This window comes from Scylla paramamosain, chromosome 8, assembly GCF_035594125.1.
Source record: "Scylla paramamosain isolate STU-SP2022 chromosome 8, ASM3559412v1, whole genome shotgun sequence".
Classification (NCBI taxonomy): domain Eukaryota; kingdom Metazoa; phylum Arthropoda; class Malacostraca; order Decapoda; family Portunidae; genus Scylla; species Scylla paramamosain.
This window is the reverse complement of record NC_087158.1, coordinates 8,923,408-8,945,484: the sequence shown is the minus strand read 5'-3', so window position 1 is coordinate 8,945,484 and position 22,077 is coordinate 8,923,408. Positions and strand designations below refer to the sequence as shown.

Below are 22,077 nucleotides of genomic sequence, written 5' to 3'. Positions count from 1 at the left end.
AAAAATTTCCAGTGAGCATTAATATCTTTGGTGGTAAGTAGGTGACTCCAGTCAATTTGGTTAAGAATTGATTTGAGTTTACAGAAATTTGCTTTTCTGTAGTTAGGGACTTTTTCTTTGCTTATATTTGACTCATTAGCCATGAATTTTATACTGAAGGTGATTGCGCGGTGGTCACTGTTGCTAAACTCCTCGCCGACATTCACATTTTTTATTAATTCGTCATTCGTAGTAAGCACGAGGTCAAGGACATGCTTATCACGTGTCGGATTTTGTACAAATTGTGTAAGTGAACTTTCGTTTAAGTTATTATACAGGTCATGTCCATGATATGAGATGAGTGATACGCCCCACTTAGTCACCGGTAGATTAAAATCTCCAAAGATTACGGCGTCGGTTTGTGTCACTTATCTTGCTAATTTGGTGGGAAATTTCGCTGTCAGTTTGGACTGGCTGGGCTGGTAGTCTGTACATAAAAGATAATACTAGTTTGGTCCCGTAATTATTCTTTAATAATATAAATATAACATCTACGTTTTGATAAAATAACTGGGTTGAGGCTGGCTTTCATGTAGAATAAAATGCCGCCTTTATTTCTGTTTACACGACTTTTTTCAAATATTACATACCCGGGAATTTTATATTCGGCTATAGAGTCTCTGACTTCTACATTTAACCATGACTCTATTACGTAGTCTTCTGTGAACGCTATTTCTTCTAACTCTGAAAACTTGTTATGCAAGCTACGAGCGTTCACATAGAAAACCTTTGGCTTATTTCGAGTAGGTGGGGAGTTGTTTACGTGGATGAGGCTGCGCGATCCTGCTGGACATTTTTTGGCCTGAAACTAGAAACTTTGTTACTTACCAGCCTCCCGAGTCGTGAGAATGGAATAAAGAAATAAAAAAAGAAAAAAAAAAGAAACAACAACTATGACTAACAACAAACATTCATCTTAAAAAAAATATTTTGATATCTAAGTGGCCTCAAATCACAACAGATTCTGCAAAGTTGTGGAATCAGTCATTGGCTTTATCACCTCATATGCATTTTAGTTGTTTTTGCTTGCAATCACAAATAATTACTTTTGAACTATAATCTTACTGTTGCCTGTTTGGCATTAAAATTTAACTACCAAATGGAACCACTTTCAAAAGGGCGGAGTTTGGGGAAAGTGTTTGGTGTGATACATATGAACTGGGTCCCCGGCCCATATTTTGTTAACACTTTTTCAGTGTGGCTAAAACTTGCTTAGCTAAGTAAGCAGGTATTCATCCATCGCAAACCGACAGTAATATTCATAACATCTAGCTGCAGGTTCATAATGCTTCCCCTCTCTCTCTCTCTCTCTCAACATTATTGAAATAATAATAATAATAATAATAATAATAATAATAATAACAATAATAATAATAATAATAATAATAATAATAATAATAATAATAATAATAATAATAATAATAATGACAGCAGTGGTAATTCAATACCAGCCAAATTATAGGAACAATAGGGAATTGAAGAAATGGAAAGAAAATGTTTACTCACTTTTATTTATTTATTTATTTATCTATTTTTTCATATTGTACGCATAGTCTACTGTAACCAATTTACACTCTAGAGATGTAACAGTGTCTTTTGAGCTCGATTGTAGTTTCAGTTTTCCTAATCGTCATCTGGTAGCTTGATGAAGCCAAACAATCGTGTGATGCTCAGCTTTCTTCTCCATAAAATCATTCAAGGGTGGCTGCCGCGGTTGTCGCGCGGTGTGTGTGTACGAGTATGTGCAAAATATATCTATCTGATGTGAAATGCCAATGGTGATAATGAGAAAGCGGATATGAGCTATGGTGTTAAGAAAAATCATGGCCAACATTGCAAGTAATAGTATGTACTACATTATAGGTAATCAGACGGAATGTCGCCATACGATATGTTGGGCCTTTTTGCCGCGAGGTGATCCACAGAATATTGTTCGCCCGGTAATGTTTACTTGTACTTTGTACACGATCCCCCTAGTCGGGAAGAGCGAAAATGCAGGAAAGTCGCAGACAATAGGGTTACATCAAATTAATTAATACATTAAAATACCAACCCTCTCATTTTTAGCACCTAAGGTTTTGATGGTTCATCCCATTTCCTTTTTTTTTGTGCTTACCTTTTTAGTGATCTTTTAACATTTTTATGGTACCTATAATTTTGTTTTAATGTCAATATTTTAACTTACACTTTTTTTTTGTTTTTAAAGTTTTGTAGCGGCGCCATAAACTAAACCAGTCATTCAATCTCGGGGGACTGATATAAAAATAGGTAACACACCGATAGTAGCAATAATGGGAATATGGTCATTGGTGGTTAGAGGACCCTGTGTTCCGAGTATATTTTGGTATGTTCTATAGTTGGTCAGATCTGAGTCAGGTGTAGTGTCATATCCTTGAGTGTAAAAATGTTGGAAAGTTTGGGCCAATATGTTGTAGTGTTCTGTTATGTTTTAGTCTGTATATTTGGCGTCCTTTAGTGCAGCCGACACCGAGACCCTTAATTTATGCAACCTGACCGAGAGGCACCCACCAATCACACACAAATATTACATCTATCCTGTGGTCTAGGAGAAAAGGGTGTATAGGTAATAACTGGTGAGGGGTGTGAGACCAGGTGTTTCCCCAGGGGACCGACATCTCTATGGAACTCAGATGAGGTGTGAAGGGGCGCGATCCCACTTGTCGATATGTGCCCACGTTGTCGTAAGCACAAAGCACATAATAACAAATAATAATGGTGTATTATTATTATTATTATTATTATTATTATTATTATTATTATTATTATTATTATTATTATTATCATCATCATCATCGTTATCATCATCATTATTATTATCAGTATTATTGTTATTACCACACACACAGGCGCACGCGTGTCCTTAACCATTAAGACAAGATAAAGATAAATCGACATTGCAACCAATGCACTATTAAAACCCGTACATACAAGGGTAAGATGTGAATATCATGCAAGCTTAAAAACATTAGTGAAGCTATCATTAAAAAAAATAATGAAATACAGGGATGAAGAAAATAATTAACTTCTCTGGAAATAACAACCACAACAACAACAACAACAACAACAACAACAACAACAACAGCGACAACAACAACAACAACAACTGCCGATTACTACAGAAAAAAAGGGAATGTGATAATGTCAAGGATGACCCTGCACGCCCTTTTCTGCACACTCTCTAGCTGTAGCTGTTGAGTGTGTGTGTGAGGGAGGAGGATCACGCTGGGGAGGCGTACATGAGTTTGGGGAGGATGAAGGTGAGGTACACCCCCCTTAACTCATCTGTCGGCGTCCCCAGCGACCCGAATCTGCGCAGCATGTACAGCCTGTAGGTAGCTGATCTTACGGTGCTGGCGACATGCTGCTTCCAGGTCAGCTGGTCGTCCACCGTGACTCCGAGAAGCTTGGCACGTCGGACCACCTGGAGGGGGTGAGGGCCCACTGTGAGCTGGGGAAGGGGCACTGGTACAGAGGAGGTACAGAAATGCATCACCACAGTTTTGCTGTGGTTGATGGTCATCCTGCTCTCCTCCGTCCACGTCTGCAGTCGCTTCAGAATTGCTTGCAGTGGCGAGTAGTCCGGGTTCTTGGTGGAAACTGTGTGTGTGTGTGTGTGTGTGTGTGTGTGTGTGTGTGTGTGTGTGTGTGTAAAATTAAATCGGCTGGTGACTGGCAGTTTTTCCAGACCATTGCGAATGCCTTAATGTGTGTGTACATAACCACGTAAATGATCATGCAAACGTGGGCATAGACGCTGGAGATACAGTTTTCTTCATGATTGGTTGAAATACCCTTTTTATCCGAATTTTATTCATATGATGTTTACACCATATATTGCTATGATATGAATAATTTAATTACATAAATGCAGCATTAACATCTATGGCTGTGTCCTTAAAATTACACCAATATCAAACAACGCATAAGAATACATGGCATTTGTTTGAAAAAAAAAAAAAAGTTCGTACGATATTCAGACATGAGATGATAGTGTTTTGTTTGTTGAAAACTTTGTAACCAGACCAGAAATTTTATTTTCACTTGACAATTGTGTTCATTCTGCTGAGGATAGTGTTAGTATACTGTCGCTGTTTATTTCCTATAAAGATTTCCTCATTTTCCATCCAATTATTCATAAAACAAAAGTTAACCTATATAAAATGACAACATATTGCAGTAGTCAGGGTGATGGATAAATAAGAGAGAGAGAGAGAGAGAGAGAGAGAGAGAGAGAGAGAGAGAGAGAGAGAGAGAGAGAGAGAGAGAGAGAGAGAGAGAGAGAGAGAGAGAGAGAGCACCACGGCATTTATCATAGTCTCGACAGATAACACCTAACAGGTGTCTCTGAATTAACACATTTAAATATTGATTGTTAATTTAATTAACACATTAAAGTATTGATCGTTAATTTGTCTTCATATTTATTTTGATCAAAATAAGTTTATCAATTTCAGTGAAGTTTGTCCTTTGTTTTCAAGGTAACACAAAGGTTGGGATGAACGATATGTTATTGAAGTATTTCAATAACATATCAATATTCTAGAAAAATAAGTCTCTCTCTCTCTCTCTCTCTCTCTCTTAAACCTTTAAAAACACATGGTTTACGTACGTATTACATGGGGCACATATTCACTAAGAGTTTAAATTAGCGGCTCTCAGACTGATGGTAGCTAGCAATATGAGGATAACAAGGGTATTTCTGAGGGTCGCTGGACAGGCTTAGAAATTAAAGTAGAATTATTAGGAAGTGTAATGAATAAAAATGACTTAAATAACAGCATAGCGATTACATGAACACTAATTTAGAGCAGACCAGGACTGCATTTAGGATCACAGCCCCTCCTCCCAAAAAAAGTATGCGAACGAGTGTTTTAAACGAATAGGTGCATTCAAGCACGGCTACGGTGACTAACTTATCAGTAAGCATCGGTATATTTCAAGACCAGATAGAGTATGATCGCTCCGAATCCCATGGTGAATAGTTGTTCCATCAGTTTGCACAGATAATGGAAGATGCCAGGTCCGTCTCCTTGATCCTTCTGAGATACCATGAATTTCATCTTCTTCTCCGTGTAGGGAGGAAAGCGATTTCTGAGAGGACGGAGATATTACATAATGAGATGACGAAAATGGCGACAGAGCCGTGAAAGGAAAAATAAGAAGATAGTTACATGATAATGAAAATAAATAGAGTATGTGGCAAGGAGAAAAATATATGAGAAAGAACGGATTAAGCTAAATAATGAAAGATAAGGAAAAGGGGTGGTGGAAATGAAATGATGTTGACTTAACTAAGAAGATAAACATATTGTTCACTGCACTGGATCTCCTTTTCTTATATAATTATGTAATGAAAGGAAATCCTGAGGACCAGAGAGGAAGGTTTGTCAACCTAGCTGCCTCCACAGATAATTGAAACTCTTAGCAGTGACGCAGAATGACTCTGAAGAACAAACTATTAAGTGATAAAAATTTCTTTCCTTACAGGATCATAGACACTACTAACAACAATATAACTCCCATTTTCATAGATTAGTTTGGAAACTATTCTAATACACCTTCAGGTTAGGGGGAGAAGACGAGACAGGTTATAATGTAGTGGCTGAGAATTGATCACCGACGGTGCTCGACGCCTAAAGACGCGATTCCACCGAGGCAACACAAGCAACATGTAGCATGCGACTTGACTGGCTTTCAACAAATATGCTGAATGCGGCTTTCTGCCAGGATACATGTTGTCTGCGATAAGGCAACATCGTTGTTGCTTGTAGCATGCTATATCCTATTTTGAATGTTGAGTGCCACAAAACCTTTCCCACCAATTCAGCATAAACTATGGCCGCGTCCTCAATGAAAGCGAGAAAGGCGAGAGCGAGATCGAGAAACTATACAATACAAAAGTGCTGGTGGCCAGAGGATGGCATTCCCGCGGATCCAAGGGCGAGAAAGCAAGAAGAGTCAAAGGTTTACTTTTCTCGCGCAAGTTCGTCGGGTCCGAATGACCACATGTTTCTATATTATCTGCTGTACCTCATCTCAAAAACTAGATAGGGCATATTGATTGATGCCGTTATACTCCCCAGTAATTGCAGAAATCATAGTCGTAAAAATTTGGTAGAAACAAAAATAAAGAAATTATGACAAGTTGGAATCAAAACACCGCTCTGAAATGTTTATAATATCGTTTACTTACTCGTATATGGCCGTCATATTCATTAGGCAATGCAAAATAAAAGAAGTTATGATAAGTTCAAATCAAAACACAGCTCTGAAATGTTTATAACATCTTTTACTTATATGGCCGCCATATTCATCAGCTATGGTATGAATGCTAAAATAAACTCTCATCTTGTAAGTAAAAGTCTCTTAAACATGATAGTATAAGCAGATCTAACAAATTCTGTCATATAAACGAGCCATGAGATTTTTTGTAAGAACATTTTACACCTCACTTTTCATGTACACCGACAGTGGCTTACGCAAGAGGAGGAGGTGAAAAATAATGCGTCGTGAGGCTACTTACTCCTAGCTTTCTTTATAGAAAAAAAAAAAAAGCCTTTAGCCTTTATTGTATCTCTCACTTAATTATTTTGCAGTACATCATTATGTTTTGCTATATTATGGAACTAGAGTTTCCTTTCTCATCACATGGCTCATGGCTCGTTTATATGACAGAATTTCTTGACACCCTCATCTTCTAGTTTCATGGGTAGCATGTATACAGAGCTTTGATGATGAACGTGTCAGTCATGAACTTTAACTCAATGTCCACGAAATAAGCTTATGTGGATAGGGGTGGCTGGGAGGGTAGTGGAGTGGCGGACGGAAGCCCGTTGTCATGGCAACGCCCGCCTAAAATAATTTCCAATTGAAAGTCGCCACTGAAATTCATCCAACCTCTCTCACTCTCGCTCTCGTCCACTTTCTCGCCTTCAATGCACACGCCGCCTCAGCCAATTATCAAAATATTATCTATCTATCTATTTATCTATCTATCTATCTATCTATCTATCTATCTATCTATCTATCTATCTATCTATCTATCTATCTATCTATCTATCTATCTATCTATCTATCTATATATATATATATATATATATATATATATATATATATATATATATATATATATATATATATATATAAGGCCATTAACATTATTGGGTAAAAGAATTTTGGACACTAAGGTTAATGATCAGGTTAGGTTAATGGCCTATTATACCTATTGAGCACGATATATATATATATATATATATATATATATATATATATATATATATATATATATATATATATATATATATATATATATATATATATATATATATATATATATATATATATATATATATATATATATATATATATATATATATATATATATATATATATATATATATATATATATATATATATATATATATATATATATATATATATATATATATATATATATATATATATATATATATATATATATATATATATATATATATATATATATATATATATATATATATATATATATATATATATATATATATATATATATATATATATATATATATATATATATATATATATATATATATATATATATATATATATATATACGCACACACACACACACACACACACACACACACACACACACACACACACGAGGTGTGGCTGGCGGACTGGTCGCGACAAATTGAGTATTAGACGCGAATGACCTTTGTTGAGAACTCTACTGTCGATGATATGGAGTTTGCACCTTTGTCTCCTCCATCCTTCAATTATTGTTGCTAATGATATTTTCCATGCCCTCGCTGGCTTTAACCCTTTAACCCTTGCCTGGTCAAAGTCTTTCATTTCAGTATGTCAACACCTAACTTCCGTTCCTGCTGGAAGTTTGCCTACATTCAGTCTTTTCCTAAAAAGGATAACTATTCTAACCTTACAAAACCTCTCTGAAGTGTTTGAATATATCATTAAGAAGATGGTAATACATCACACACACACACACACACACACACACACACACACACACACACACACACACACACACACACACACACACCAATTTCTTTAACTTCCTTTGTATTCTGCATTACTTTGCTTGATTTTTTTTTTTTTTTGTCTCAAGTGATATAATGATACTCAGCTAGGGGTATTCAATTTGAAGTGGACCCTCATATTTCTTACACTTATCATTATCTCCTGCTCTGCATCTTCGGAATCTTCAAGCTACAGTTACAATGCAGGTTACTATCTGAATGATCTGGTTATAATCAGAATGATTACTTAAATGTGTCAGTCATATTATACTGCTTACCTGGTACCTTTTTCAATTAGCGAATTATAGGTGCGAACGAGACAGGATTTATGGTGACTGAAGGTATCAAAGGTATATTTGCCGTGGTACATGCCCATACCGCTTTCTCCCACGCCGCCGAAGGGCATAGTGTTGTCTGAAATAAATGGTGTAAAGCGTTTTCATATATATATATATATATATATATATATATATATATATATATATATATATATATATATATATATATATATATATATATATATATATATATATATATATATATATATATATATATATATATATATATATATATATATATATATATATATATATATATATATATATATATATATATATATATATATATATATATATATATATATATATATATATATATATATATATATATATATATATATATATATATATATATATATATATATATATATATATATATATATATATATATATATATATATATATATATATATATATATATATATATATATATATATATATATATATATATATATATATATATATATATATATATATATATATATATATATATATATATATATATATATATATATATATATATATATATATATATATATATATATATATATATATATATATATATATATATATATATCAACGACGATGATGATGGCAGATGATGATGATGATGATGATGATGATGATGATGATGATGACCACCGTAATAATGACAACAGAGAGAGAGAGAGAGAGAGAGAGAGAGAGAGAGAGAGAGAGAGAGAGAGAGAGAGAGAGAGAGAGAGAGAGAGAGCGTCGTAGGTAAGATTAATTTCAAATAGTACTGCTTATAATACATTGACACAAATATTTTAAGTACTCTTTTAAGAGATTTTATTAATATATGGGGAGAATTCTGAGTAACATGAGTTACCTTTGCATTTACTCAAGTTTAAAACCAAACGGTGCTACTTACTGCCTATGTGGAGCAAGACGTCATTGATGGTGACGCCCCCGGCTGATACCTGCTTCAGAAACGTCTGCTGCACCTCCTCTTCTTGAGTGAAGATGTACAAAGCAAGCGGTTTCTCTCTGTCGGACCATAGATAAAAAGGGAGAACCGAATAAAACAGTAAGGGAAAATAACAGAGATTGAGATGAGGACCTGAAGCAATCAGGTCGTATTGTGTTACCTATTTTAACGAGTGATCGTCACTTTCCGCTAGACCACAGGATTACAGTCTGTTCACATCAGGACGAGAATGAATCGGTTTGTTCCATGACGTGACGTAATACCTCCTGCCCGGGGTCCATGAGTGGAAAAGCCATGAGTCGGAGAATGTATGTAGCCGAGTGAGGGTCTCGTGGCGCACTGCAGGAATGCCTGCTAATTGTGCAGTGAACGACTGCGGCTCCAACTACTGCCATAAATTAGTTAATATCAACTTCCATCCATTCCCTAAAAATGTCGAATTAAAAAAAAAAAAAAAAATGGATGGGAGTATCTCAGACAGAGCGAGTGTGCAACAGACAACTCTGTTCCTCTACTCAAAACTACAAGCACCTAATAACACACTTCACCCTTCACTCAAAAATTCAGAATTATCATGGAGACTCCTACACCAGCCTCGGAGTCCCCATCTGGGGAAGGGACCACAAATGTCCCCTGGTCGGATTACCCTTCTGACAACGAGCCTAAGTGTCTTGACTACCCTCCTCAACTTTTTCTTCATCTGCAACATTCGCGGTCTCAGATCTAATTTTAAATTTGTAGAACACCACCTCTCCTCTTCTAAACCTCATCTTCGTTTCCTTACTGAAACTCAGGTGTCTGAGGCAACTGACAGTAGCCACTTTTCTGTTCCCTCCTACTTTCTCTATCCTCATATTCAGTCCAAAGCTGGATGTTGCGTTTATGTGCGCAACGACTTAACCTGCTCTTGTGCCCATGCTCTTGAATCTTCCGAGTTTTCCACCATCTGACTACGACTACAGAGTCACTCTCAAACTAAATTTATCTGTGCTGTATACCTCTCACCTAACTCCTCCGTCTATAAGAATTTTTTTGGCTACTTAACTTCCAAAGTGGAGCACATTCTGACTCTCTTCCCTTTTGCAGAAATCTCCATTCTTGGAGACTTCAATGTTCACCACCAGCTTTAGGTTTCCTCTCCCTTCACTAACCATCCTGGTGAACTAGCCTTCAACTTTGCTATCTTCCACGACCTAGAGCAATTGGTCCAACACCCTACTTGTATTCCTGACCGTCTTGGAGATACACCCAACATTCTTGACCTTTTCCTGACCTCTAATCCTTTTGCTTATGCTGTCACCCTCTCTTCTCCGTTGGGCTCCTCCGATCACAATCTCATATCTGTATCTTGTCCTGTCGCTCCAATCCCTCCTCAAGATCCCCCTAAGCGAAGGTGCCTCTGGCGTTTTGCCTCTGCTAGTTGGGGGGACCTGAGGAGGTATTTTGCTGATTTTCCTTGGAATGACTACTGCTTCCGTGTCAGAGACCCGTCTTTGTTTGCCGAGCGCATAACATAGGTGATAGTGTCTGGCATGGAGGTGTACATTCCTCACTCTTTTTCTGGACCTAAACCTTCTAAACCTTGGTTTAACACAGCTTGTTCTCGTGCTTTACATGATAGAGAGGTGGTCCACAAAGGGTACTTAAGCCTTCCATCACCAGAATCTCATGCACTTTATATTTCTGCTCGGAACCATGCCAAGTCTGTTCTCCAACTACCCAAAAACTCCTTCATTAACAGTAAGTGTCAACATTTTTCAAGATCTAACTCCCCTCGTGACTTCTGGCATCTAGCCAAAAATGTCCAATAAATTTTCTTGTTCTTCTTGCCCTCCTTTATTTCAATCAGATGGCACCACTGCTATCACATCTATCTCTAAAGCTGAACTCTTCGCTCAAACCTTTGCTAAAAACTGTACCTTGGACGCTTCAGGGCTTGTTCCTTCCTCTTCTCCACCCTCTGACTACTTCATGCTACCTATTAAAATTCTTCGTAATGATGTTTTCTATGCCCTCGCTGGCCTAAACCCTTGGAAGGCTTATGGACCTGATGGGGTCCATCTTATTGTTCTCTGAAACTGTGCCTCCATGCTTGCACCTTGCCTAGTTAAACTTTTTAAACTCTGCCTGTCAACATCTACCTTTCCTTCTTGCTGGAAGTTTGCCTACATTCAGCCTGTTTCTAAAAAAGACTGACCGTTCTAATCCCTCAAACTACCGTCCTATTGCTTTAATTTCCTGCTATCTAAAGTTTTTGAATCTATCCTCAACAGGAAGATTCTTAAACATCTATCACTTCACAATCTTCTATCTGATCGCCAGTATGGATTCCGTCAAGGCCGCTTTACTGGTGATCTTCTGGCTTTCCTTAGTGAGTCTTGGTCATCCTCTTTTAGAGATTTTGGTGAAACTTTCGCTGTTGCCTTGGATACATCAAAAGCTTTTGATAAAGTCTAGCACAAAGCTTTGATTTACAAACTACCCTCCTATGGTTTCTGTTCTTCACTCTGTAACTTCATCTCAAGTTTCCCTTTCTGACCGTACTATTGCTGCTGTGGTAGATGGTCACTGTTCTCCTAAATCTATTAACAGTGGTGTTCCTTAGGGTTCTGTCCTGTCACCCACTCTCTTCTTATTATTCTAAACCAAATTTCTTGTCCTATCCTACGCTAATGATACCACCCTGCACTTTTCCACGTCTTTTCATAGACGTCCAACCCTTCAGGTAGTAAACAATTCATGCAGGGAAACCACAGAACGCCTGACTTCTGATCTTTCTAAAATTTCTGATTGGGGTAGAGCAAACTTGGTATTGTTCAATGCCTCAAAAACTCAATTCCTCCATCTATCAACTCGACACAATCTTCCAGACAACTATCCCCTCTTCTTCAGTGACACTCAACTGTCCTACTCTTCTACACTGAACATCCTCGGTCTGTCCTTTACTTATAATCTGAACTGGAAACTTCACATCTCATCTCTAGCTGAAACAGCTTCTATGAAGTTAGGCGTTCTGAGACGTCTCCGCCAGTTTTTCTCCCCCCCCCCCTTCCAGCTGCTAACTCTGTACAAGGGCCTTATCCGTCCATGTATGGAGTATGCTTCACATGTCTGGGGGGCTTCCATTCATAACGCTCTTCTAGACAGGGTGGAATCAAAAACTTTTCGTCTCGTCAACTCCTCTCTTCTAACTGTCTTCAGCTTCTCTCTCATCGCCGCAATGTTGCATCTATAGCTGTCTTCTACGGCTATTTTCATGCTAACTGTTCTTCTGATCTTACTAACTGCATGCTTCCCCCTCCTCCTGCGGCCTCGTTCTTTCTCTTATCCCTATTCTGTCCACCTCTCTAATGCAAGAGTTAACCAGTATTCTCAATCACTCATCCCTTTCTCTGGTAAACTCTGAAACTCCCTGCCTGCTTCTGTATTTCCACTTCCTATGATTTGAATTCTTTCAAAAAGGAGGTTTCAAGACACTTATCCTTCAATTTTTGACTACTGCTTTGGACCCTTTTCTGGGACTGGCATCTCAGTGCGCTTTTCTTTTTTTTTAATTGGATTTCTGTTGTCCTTGGCCAATGTCCCTCCTACATAAAAAAAAAAGACTTCAAAGATGACTTTGAGAGGATTTTGAGATACGAACTTCTCAACTTTCCTATGCCAGAAAATGAGAAGACACTTAAGACTGGCAAAATACCTACACTCTTCTTTCCATGAACTGAAATCAATTTTTTTTTTGTAGAATATTTACGTAAATTAATAAAAATGGCTGAGCTGATAGGCAATGTGGAGATAATATGGAGATAACTTTATCCTCTTCTCTCGAGGTTAATACATGTCAGATAGAATTAAGGTTGTAGGATGTCATGCAATATATATCGACTTCCGTAAACTTGTTAATAATGATAAAAAAGAAAAAAAAGTAAAAAAAAAAAAAAAAAAAAAAAATTGAACTGACGCATCCCCACGCTGCACCTTTGTCCTCCCAATGCTTGAGAGTCGCTGCTGGTCGGCTGCCGGTGTCGTAAATTTAAGTGACCAAGTGCAAGCGCAACCTTATTTTCACCGCCAGACGTACGACGCATTTACTCCCAGCCACGGCAACGCACAGATGTCTTCAGCCGACACCATTCGATAGCAGCAGTAGTAGGCGTGCCATATAAATTAGGTAAAGTTAGGTTAGGTTAGGTAATGGCAGGTTAGATTAGTGTCCTATTATCTTAAAACCCGAACCATTCGTAGTACTGAATGGTTTGATAAGCTAAATAATCCATACCTTATATTTGAATTCCAATAAAAAATAAAAAGAACTGATATATTAAAAAAAAATTCTGTGATGTGGCATAATAGCTGACGAATCTGAGCTAACGCCTAAACATTCTTCCGAAAATATAAAAAAGTGTCCTTAAAGGCGGGATTCCACCGAGGCAACATTTTGGCAACATGTGGCATACTACCTTGTCGCATGGGCTAAGTGTGTTTCAACCAGTTCAACAGAAGGCAACATGTAGCATGCGACTGTGTGGCATGCGACAGATGGCAACATGTTGCCGTGTTGCCTGATTCATGCGACAAGATTTAACCTGTTGCCTAGTGTTGAACGCCTTCCCACTAGTCGCGGGAAGGATTCCGTGTTGAAAGCCAAGAAGATGAATTGGTCACAAGAAAAACCCGTAGAATTCATAGAAGAGTATAGAAAACTTACAGTTCTGTGGGATATACGCTTGCAAGAATACAAGAATAATCAGGCTAAATTAGATGCACTGCGGGGATTAGCTGCTAAATTTAATTGTGTCGTGGAGATGCTGAAGAAAAAGATCAAGAATTTGCGTACAGCTTTTCGCCGTGAACATAAAAGCCTAACCCCCCAAAAATCTGGATCTTCTCCCATCAAGAGAAGCAAGTGGTTTGCTTACGACTTGCTTTTGTTCCTCCTGGACGCGGACACCTCAAGGCCTGGCTACTCATCTTAAGCTGAGCCTCAGGCTCCGGTTGTTAAGAAACGCAATGTTACTAGAAGTTTGATTTTATGTGGTATGGCTTCCCGATAATTAGTGTCACTCTTCCTGATTCTGGGAGAAACTTTGTTGAGAAGATAATTTAAATCCTCCACACTCATCCTTGAAAAAGTTCTTGAACAAGGATTAGTCATCAGACTTTTCAAAAAATTCATTTTGATCAGTGCTACTACTCATAAATAGTTCTCTCTTCCACCACCGGTGTGCTATGAAATATGGACTAAAATAAAAAGCACTGGACTAAAAAATAAAAGCACTCCCGCAGTCATTATTCCATATAATATATGGACTCCCCAGTACATATATCATACGGAATATTGACTGGTCCCCGTGGAATAAATACTCCCATACAATTTAAAGTCATTAAAACAAAATTACCTCAGATTGTATATTTGTCCCTCTGCAGATGATCAATAACATCCATTTATATTTACGATCTGCATCTACATAATTCCTTTGGCATAATCAAAATGGTTACTGTTGGTATTTTGCAGGTAAATAACACGTTTATCACAAAGGTCCGAATCGCTGAGACTACATGACTTTTCCAAGACATTTCGTCCAAACAGGGCCCAATCTCCTCTCTGCAACCACAGCATTATGTCTGTTTGAAGTAGTGAATCCGCTGCAAATAGCTCAGCATCTGTTGCCCATTCACTGGTCGTTGTCATCTTGCCCAGATGTTCTTCAACGTGTTGCACATGGCTTTTTAACTCTTCTGTTTTTGCCGTCATATGGTTAACAATAGCCTTCCTAATTGTGATGTGCGATGACTCCGCCCCAGTAATAGCAAACGAGATAGCCCTGTAAAAAACAAACAAACAAAAAACAAAACAAAACATGAATGAGATTGGTTTTAAAGTTTCATTAAGACTGGTTAAGACTATTCAAGCTCTAATTGACACAAATTGTACTTTAAATGATTGTGTAGTATACGTACCGAAAGAAACAATTACCATCACCATTCATCCTCTCAAGTGTTGCTGGCTTGGTGAGTAAACATCCTCTTTTTCGTGGGCGACGAATGCTCTGAACAGTCAGTTGTAGTTGAGCAGCCTTTTGATTTTGCCAATGGCCAGTGACAGGGTTGTAAGCGTAGGGAGTATTTCGTTCGATCTTGTTGACTAACATCATCTTCAGCTGTCTCTTTTTCCTTTTCCTTTTCTTCCTCTAGACTTTCATCTTTGGGAGGAGCAAAGAATGGCTTCAAGTTAGCAATATTTTGCTTCATCTTCAGAACTTCACCTTTTTCATTCTTCAGTGTACAAACTTGATTGTCGTAAATCTTTACGATAACGTAAGGCCCCTTGAAAGGCAAAAAACTGTCTTACCACTTTTCCTGTCCTTTCTGTACATATTCTTCAGTAAGGCTGCCTTCACACTTTAGCGTTTTTTCGACGCGCGTCGTTTTCGACGCGGGTCGAAAAAACGCATCTACCTTCACACGGGACGTCGTGTTCCACTTCAGCTTGCAGTGCAGTGACAGCAGTTGAGGAAGTAAGAAGTGTCGTTATGGAAATGAGTGAGGAAATGAGTGATGTTCTCATCGCATACTCTGCGTACAGAACACTCTACAGGAGAAAGAAGAGGACAACGTGGATACACCCATTGTTAGCGGTTAAAACCAGATATTACGACAATTTATTTGCTGAACTAACAAATGATGACCTCAAATTTTTCAACTATTTTCGAATGTCCAAAGATTCGTTTGATGAACTTCTGAGTTGCCTAAAACCATCGATACAAAAACAGGATACGTATATGAGACAAGCAATTAATCCTTGTGAAAGACTGGGAATAACTTTAAGGTAAGAAAAAAAAAAAACATGTGTTAACCATCATCCATTTATGTTTTGTACTATTCACTTACTTATAAGATAAACATATGCTCATACAATTTATTTACTTGAACGCTGAAATTAAATATAATATAACAAAAAAAATATGTAATTCTACCAATAAGTATTTCCTTGAAAACTTAAATATTACAAAACGAACAAAGATATGTTAAGATAAACATATGCTCATACAATTTATTTACTTGAACGCTGAAATTAAATATAATATAACAAAAAAATATGTAATTCTACCAATAAGTATTTCCTTGAAAACTTAAATATTACAAAACGAACAAAGATATGTTAATGGTAATTCATGACATCGAGTATTTCTGAGGTTTCAGATAGAATTCAATCCAAAGGTGACGTATTTCCCTGCGGCACAGTGGGAGTAGTAACATGTATCATTTGTGATTGATTAGGTTCAACATCATAGAAAGTATTAGGAGGGATCAGGTTTTGTGACGAATGCATGATACTGTGACCTGAGGAAGTTGATTGCCGACTTGCTATGTCACGTTCGCGCTTTTTTCTCTCTTTTATTTTTCTTACCGAATACAGCAGGTCTGATTTTACTTCAAAGATCTCTGCCTCCGTAAAATCGATCATATTGGGGGTTAGAGACTCACAAAACTTAACAAAATCATTACTTGGTTTGTTCCTGCTGCCATCGATGAAAGCTATAAGCTTATCTTCTACCTGATCTCTTTTATTTTTCTTGGGATGCTTAGCAGAACCTTCTTTTGGTACATAAGCTTGGGTATTTTTGTCTTCGTGAGTTGGATCTATTTCCGTTGGTTCCTGGTATAACGAGCTAGATGTTGCCCTAGTTTCATAAATTTTAGATAGAAAAGATAACCTTTCTTGATAAACATACGACTTTTTACCATGTTTACCTGACCCAGAGGGACACTCTTTTCTGGTCCTTGCATATCGATCCCTCAGCGATTTCCATTTCATTTGAAGGCTTCTGCCTGGAAAAAAAGGAAAATATCGATTAGGCATCTAAGATTAAACTATGACATTTCACGAAAATGGGTAGATGTTCCTCAGTTGTGATTTATTTATTCTATGTTGTTTCAGGTACCTTGGAAGTGGGTGTTCGATGGCGGAACTACACTACGCGCACAGGATTGAGTACAGCACAATACACAACATCATAACAGATGTATGCAGCCAGATTTGGAGCGTTCTTCTGAGTGAATCTATGCCTAAACCATCACAAGAAACATGGCTTCGGATTTGCACCGAATTCGAAAAATATGCCAATTTCCCTAATTGCATCGGGGCGATTGATGGGAAACATATTAGGATTATAAAGCCATCCCATTCAGGAAGTCTCTATTACAACTATAAAAACTATTTCTCATTAGTTTTGCTGGCTGTCTGTGACGCAGATTACTGCTTTACATATATCGATGTGGGAGCGTACGGTAAAGAAAGTGACTCTAACATTTAAAAAAATTCTCATTTCTATAACTTACTTGAAAACAATAACCTCAACATTCCTGAAGCTTCAACAGTGGAAGATCTACGGGGAGAAATCCCTTATGTGTTCGTTGCAGACGAAGCGTTCTCGCTATCGCAGCAAATACTACGGCCCTATTCTGGAAATCAGCTAACTGATAAAAAGAAAATATTTAACAATCGACTTTGCAGGGCAAGACGATACATCGAATGTACATTCGGCATATTAGCTAATAAATGGAGGATCTTTCATAAACCTTTGAATGTATCTATAGAGTTTGCAGAAATTATAACCAGAGCTTGTTGCGTACTGCATAACTTTGTACGAAAGCGTGACGGAAACCGTAGTCATGAGAGATACGCCATTCCAAATGATAAAACAGGATTGGAGAATATACTATTAGCTGAAAATGTTCAGGGTGGGAGAACTGCCAATAAAGTAAGGGACGCCTTTGCTTCTTATTTTGTCAGTGAAAAGGGTGCTCTTCCATGGCAACATGAGAAAATTTAAACAGAAGCTGTATATAAAAAAAAAAAAACAATAAAAAACATTGCATACTTACATGTCTCATTTTTTTCCTTCTCGCTCTGGTCCATGAAGTTTTCTGACAATTGCTCTCCAATTTCCGCCCATGACTTTGCCTTCTTCTGTTTGTTCTTGTAATCATCATTACACAAATCCCAGAGACAGGGTCTCTCTTCTACTAAATCAATCAACATTTCAGTATTTAGTTCGTTAGCCATAATAGCCTACGTAATGCAAGGAACGTGATGCAAATCTGAAAAAAAATGTATAATTAATATAAATAAATGCACATACAAGATTATTCAATTTTATACAGTTTCTACACAGAATTATAATTAAGAAAGAGTACAAAATCACAACCTGACGCTCCGTGTGTAGGGAGCGACGCTCGTCGAGAAAACGCCAAATGTGAAGGCACCCTCCGGGTGCCTTCACGTTCTTCCCTTCTGTAAGGGAAGAACGAGTCAGTCCTTGCCTTTTGTCATATTGCTGTTCTTGCGTTGCCTGCGCAAGTTTGATATTGTTATGAGCTGTATCATGTGCCTGTTCCTTAATCTTCTTCATTCCTTCCATCACTTCATCTTCATCAAACTCCCAGATTTCTTCATCAGAGTTGCTATCATCTTCATGAATAGAATTGGAGTTGTCATCAGTAGTATCATCACTATCTAAAAGGTTGGCAATATCTACTGGCAATGTTGGCTGTCTTCCATACATTAGGAAAAATGGTGTCATCTTTGTTGATCGATGTACAGTTGTACGATGAGCAAATAGCAGTGGCTCAAGACATCTTGACCATCCATCAGGTTTTCCTTGTAAAACCTTGAGAAGCTTATTCTTGATGGTCCCATTCTATTTTTCGACAAGGCCGTTTGCTTGTGGATGATAAGCACTTGTCACTCGTTGATGACTCCAGTCAGGCGATGCAACTCTGTAGACACAGAGTTTACAAACTCTCTTCCTTGGTCATTGATTTGAATTTTGACACAAGAATGGCGACATATTATCTTGAATAGGAAGTTGGCCACTGAAGCTGCTGTCTTATCTTTCAATGGCTCCCCTTCAGGCCATTTGGAAAAATAATCTACTGCAAGGATAAAGTAATGATATCCATCACACTCAAGAAGTGAAGCAATTTGCCATATGGAATAATGACAGGGGGATTATCTTTACAATAATGAATTTGTACTGGGGAGTACTTATTTTGGGGGAGTGGTTATCCAATATGACACCGGTGCTTTCTTTTCTTTTCTTTTTTTTTTTTTTTACGAACATTGCGCAACACTAAATATGAGCAGCAGCGACCGTCTGCTGAGACATCGTGTTGCCAACTGGCTTGGTTTTTGTTGAATTGGTGGAAAAAGTTTTGTGGCATTCAACAGGCAACATAGCATGTAGCATGCTACAAGCAGCAATGATGTTGCCTTGTCGCAGGCAACATGTCTCACTGTTGAAAGCCGCATTCAACATATTTGTTGAAAGCCAGTCAAGTCGCATGCTACATGGTGCCTATGTTGCCTTGGTGGAATCCCGCCTTAAGGGCCTATTTCAAAGTCGCTTCCTGTTGTGATTGTTACAAATGAGTGGTGATGTCTGCCACCAACAACAAATCCGATTTCACAGACGTTTTTCGCAGCGTTGTTTGTTTTGATCCTTACCAGAAACTGGAACTTTTAGAGCTTGGGAGCTGCCGGACCTCCGCAATGCATTTATTTCTTGCAAATATCACAAGTTGTTATCCTCTTGTACTTGTTTTATTTCCTAAATTGTATATTAAAATTATTTAACAATACAACAACATTTTGTAGGCTATAATAGTAATATGATAAAATAAGAATTTGGATGGTGGTGTGAATTCACTTCACTAGCTGTTGAAAACTTCACTACCTGTCACCCTTATTTCATCTACTATGTCTCGGTTAAAAACTGTAATAATCCTCACATACGCATAGGGTGTATGAAATTTTTCACCTAAGAGAAATATTAGATAATATTGAAATAACATTTACATTTCTAGGCTTACTTTTGTTAGGCTAGGTTTAAATTAATTCAGTTCATTAATTTAATTGCTTATCCTTTTAATGGGTGGATCATTATTAAAAAAAAAAAAAAAAAAGCTGATAAACAAATAATCAGTCTTAAAATTCGTATGCTAGGGCTATTTTCATAAAATCCGAAATATTTCATTCTAATAATGTATGTGTACAACATTGAGGAAGAGAGTAATAGATGATTCATTATGTGCCTGGTTGGCATAAGCAAAGTTTGACGAACGTTAGACAGATATTGAAAGAAAAGAATTTAAATAAAAATGGAACTGTGTTTGCAGTAGATGGATAAGGCGTGTTGAAGGCACCTATGATGTATTTAAATTTTCCATCTCTCTCTCTCTCTCTCTCTCTCTCTCTCTCTCTCTCAGGGAGGTTTGTGTGGTGTTGTGGCTGGAAGTAAATGCCATACGTCTAGCAATGAAAATAAGGTTGCGCGCGCACTTGGTCACTTGAAACTACTTGTTCCTTTAAACCTACGACACAGGAGCTGTGAGGGGCAGGGCGGGGATTAGCCGTTACAGGAATCAAAATACTTAGTTATTTGAAGTTCTCGCTTAATTATATATATATATATATATATATATATATATATATATATATATATATATATATATATATATATATATATATATATATATATATATATATATATATATATATATATATATATATATATATATATATATATATATATATATATACACACACACACACACAAAGGCAAGGTTAGCTTAGGTTAGGTTAGGTTAGTTTAAGTTAGGCTGGGGTTAAGTTCTGATTCCTGTAACGGCTAACCCCGCCCTGACCCGCACAGCTCCGGCACAGTGTTGCCACTTTGTGGGAAATTCCCACAAACCTATGGGACAAACAGTCTGACGTAGGACTGTTAATGGAAAAGGAAAATTTGGCCTTAATCTGTAGAATTTTTTGTGGGAATTCTGTGGAATCTACAAATTTTGCGAGAAACTTACTGCTGGCGCCGCTTCTGTCACCGGACTCGGGCTGGAGGGAGAAACACCGAAATAAGCAGAACGGCGGACGAGGTGCACAAGGCGTGGGAGGTCGCAAACATCACAGAAATGGCCACGGAATGTAAAATAACGAGCAATGGGAAACACGTTGATGCGAAGCCGCCGTGAGGTATGGAGATCTAAGAGTCCATCAGGTAGGAGAGAGTAATCCTGCATAACAAAAAAACAAAAAAAAAAAAAAAAAAAGACAGTAACAGGCCGCGCGCGCTGAAAAAAGCAGAACTTTAAACACACAGACCCGACCGTGTAAAACATACGCCCGTCAGCTCCACCAATACTAACATGAGGAAATTTGAGAGAGGAGAGGAAGACATGTGCTGTAATATATGAAAAGCAGATTCTGACAACAAATTAAGCTCAGCACCTGTGTCAGTTGTTAGTGCAAGGCACAGGGGACCGATATTTTATTTATTTATTTATTTATTTATTTTTTTTTTTTGTGTAGGAGGGACACCGGCCAAAGGCAACAACAAAGAAAAAAAAACTAATGAAAAAAAAAAAAAAAAACGACTGAGGTGCCGGTCCCCGAATAGGGTCAGAAGCGGTGGGCTAAAATGAAGGATGAGTGTTATGAAACCTCCCTCTTGAAGAAGTTTAAGTCATAGGAAGATGGAAATACAGAAGGAGGTAGGGAATTCCAGAGTTTACCAGAGAAAGATATGAATGACTGAGAATACCGGTTAACTCTTGCATTAGAGAGGTGGACAGAATAGGGGTGAGAGAAAGAAGTCTTGTGCAGCGAGGCCGCGGGAGGAGG

The 22,077-nt window shown here is 37.5% G+C and overlaps 1 protein-coding gene and 1 long non-coding RNA gene across 4 annotated transcripts in view; both read right to left on the bottom strand.

The window, feature by feature from the left end:
* Positions 1-3,853: 3,853 nt before the first annotated feature.
* Positions 3,854-22,077, bottom strand: part of LOC135102751 (aldehyde dehydrogenase, dimeric NADP-preferring-like) — a 139,416-nt gene continuing 121,192 nt past the window's right edge. For 2 of the 3 annotated variants that reach the window (XM_064008266.1, XM_064008267.1), the window contains exons 8-10: positions 9,333-9,448; positions 8,378-8,513; positions 3,854-5,151 (exon numbers count right to left, since the gene is read on the bottom strand). In XM_064008266.1, coding sequence (XP_063864336.1) covers positions 4,977-5,151; positions 8,378-8,513; positions 9,333-9,448 — 427 coding nt within the window. In that variant the 3' untranslated portion in view covers positions 3,854-4,976. The remainder of the gene's footprint in view (positions 5,152-8,377; positions 8,514-9,332; positions 9,449-22,077) is intronic. The other variant, XM_064008268.1, reaches the window with a different exon arrangement.
* On the bottom strand, positions 14,782-16,020 carry LOC135102753 (uncharacterized). Its single transcript, XR_010269762.1, has 2 exons — positions 15,348-16,020; positions 14,782-15,211 (listed from the first exon to the last, which is right to left on the bottom strand). It is a non-coding gene; the product is annotated as an uncharacterized LOC135102753 (long non-coding RNA).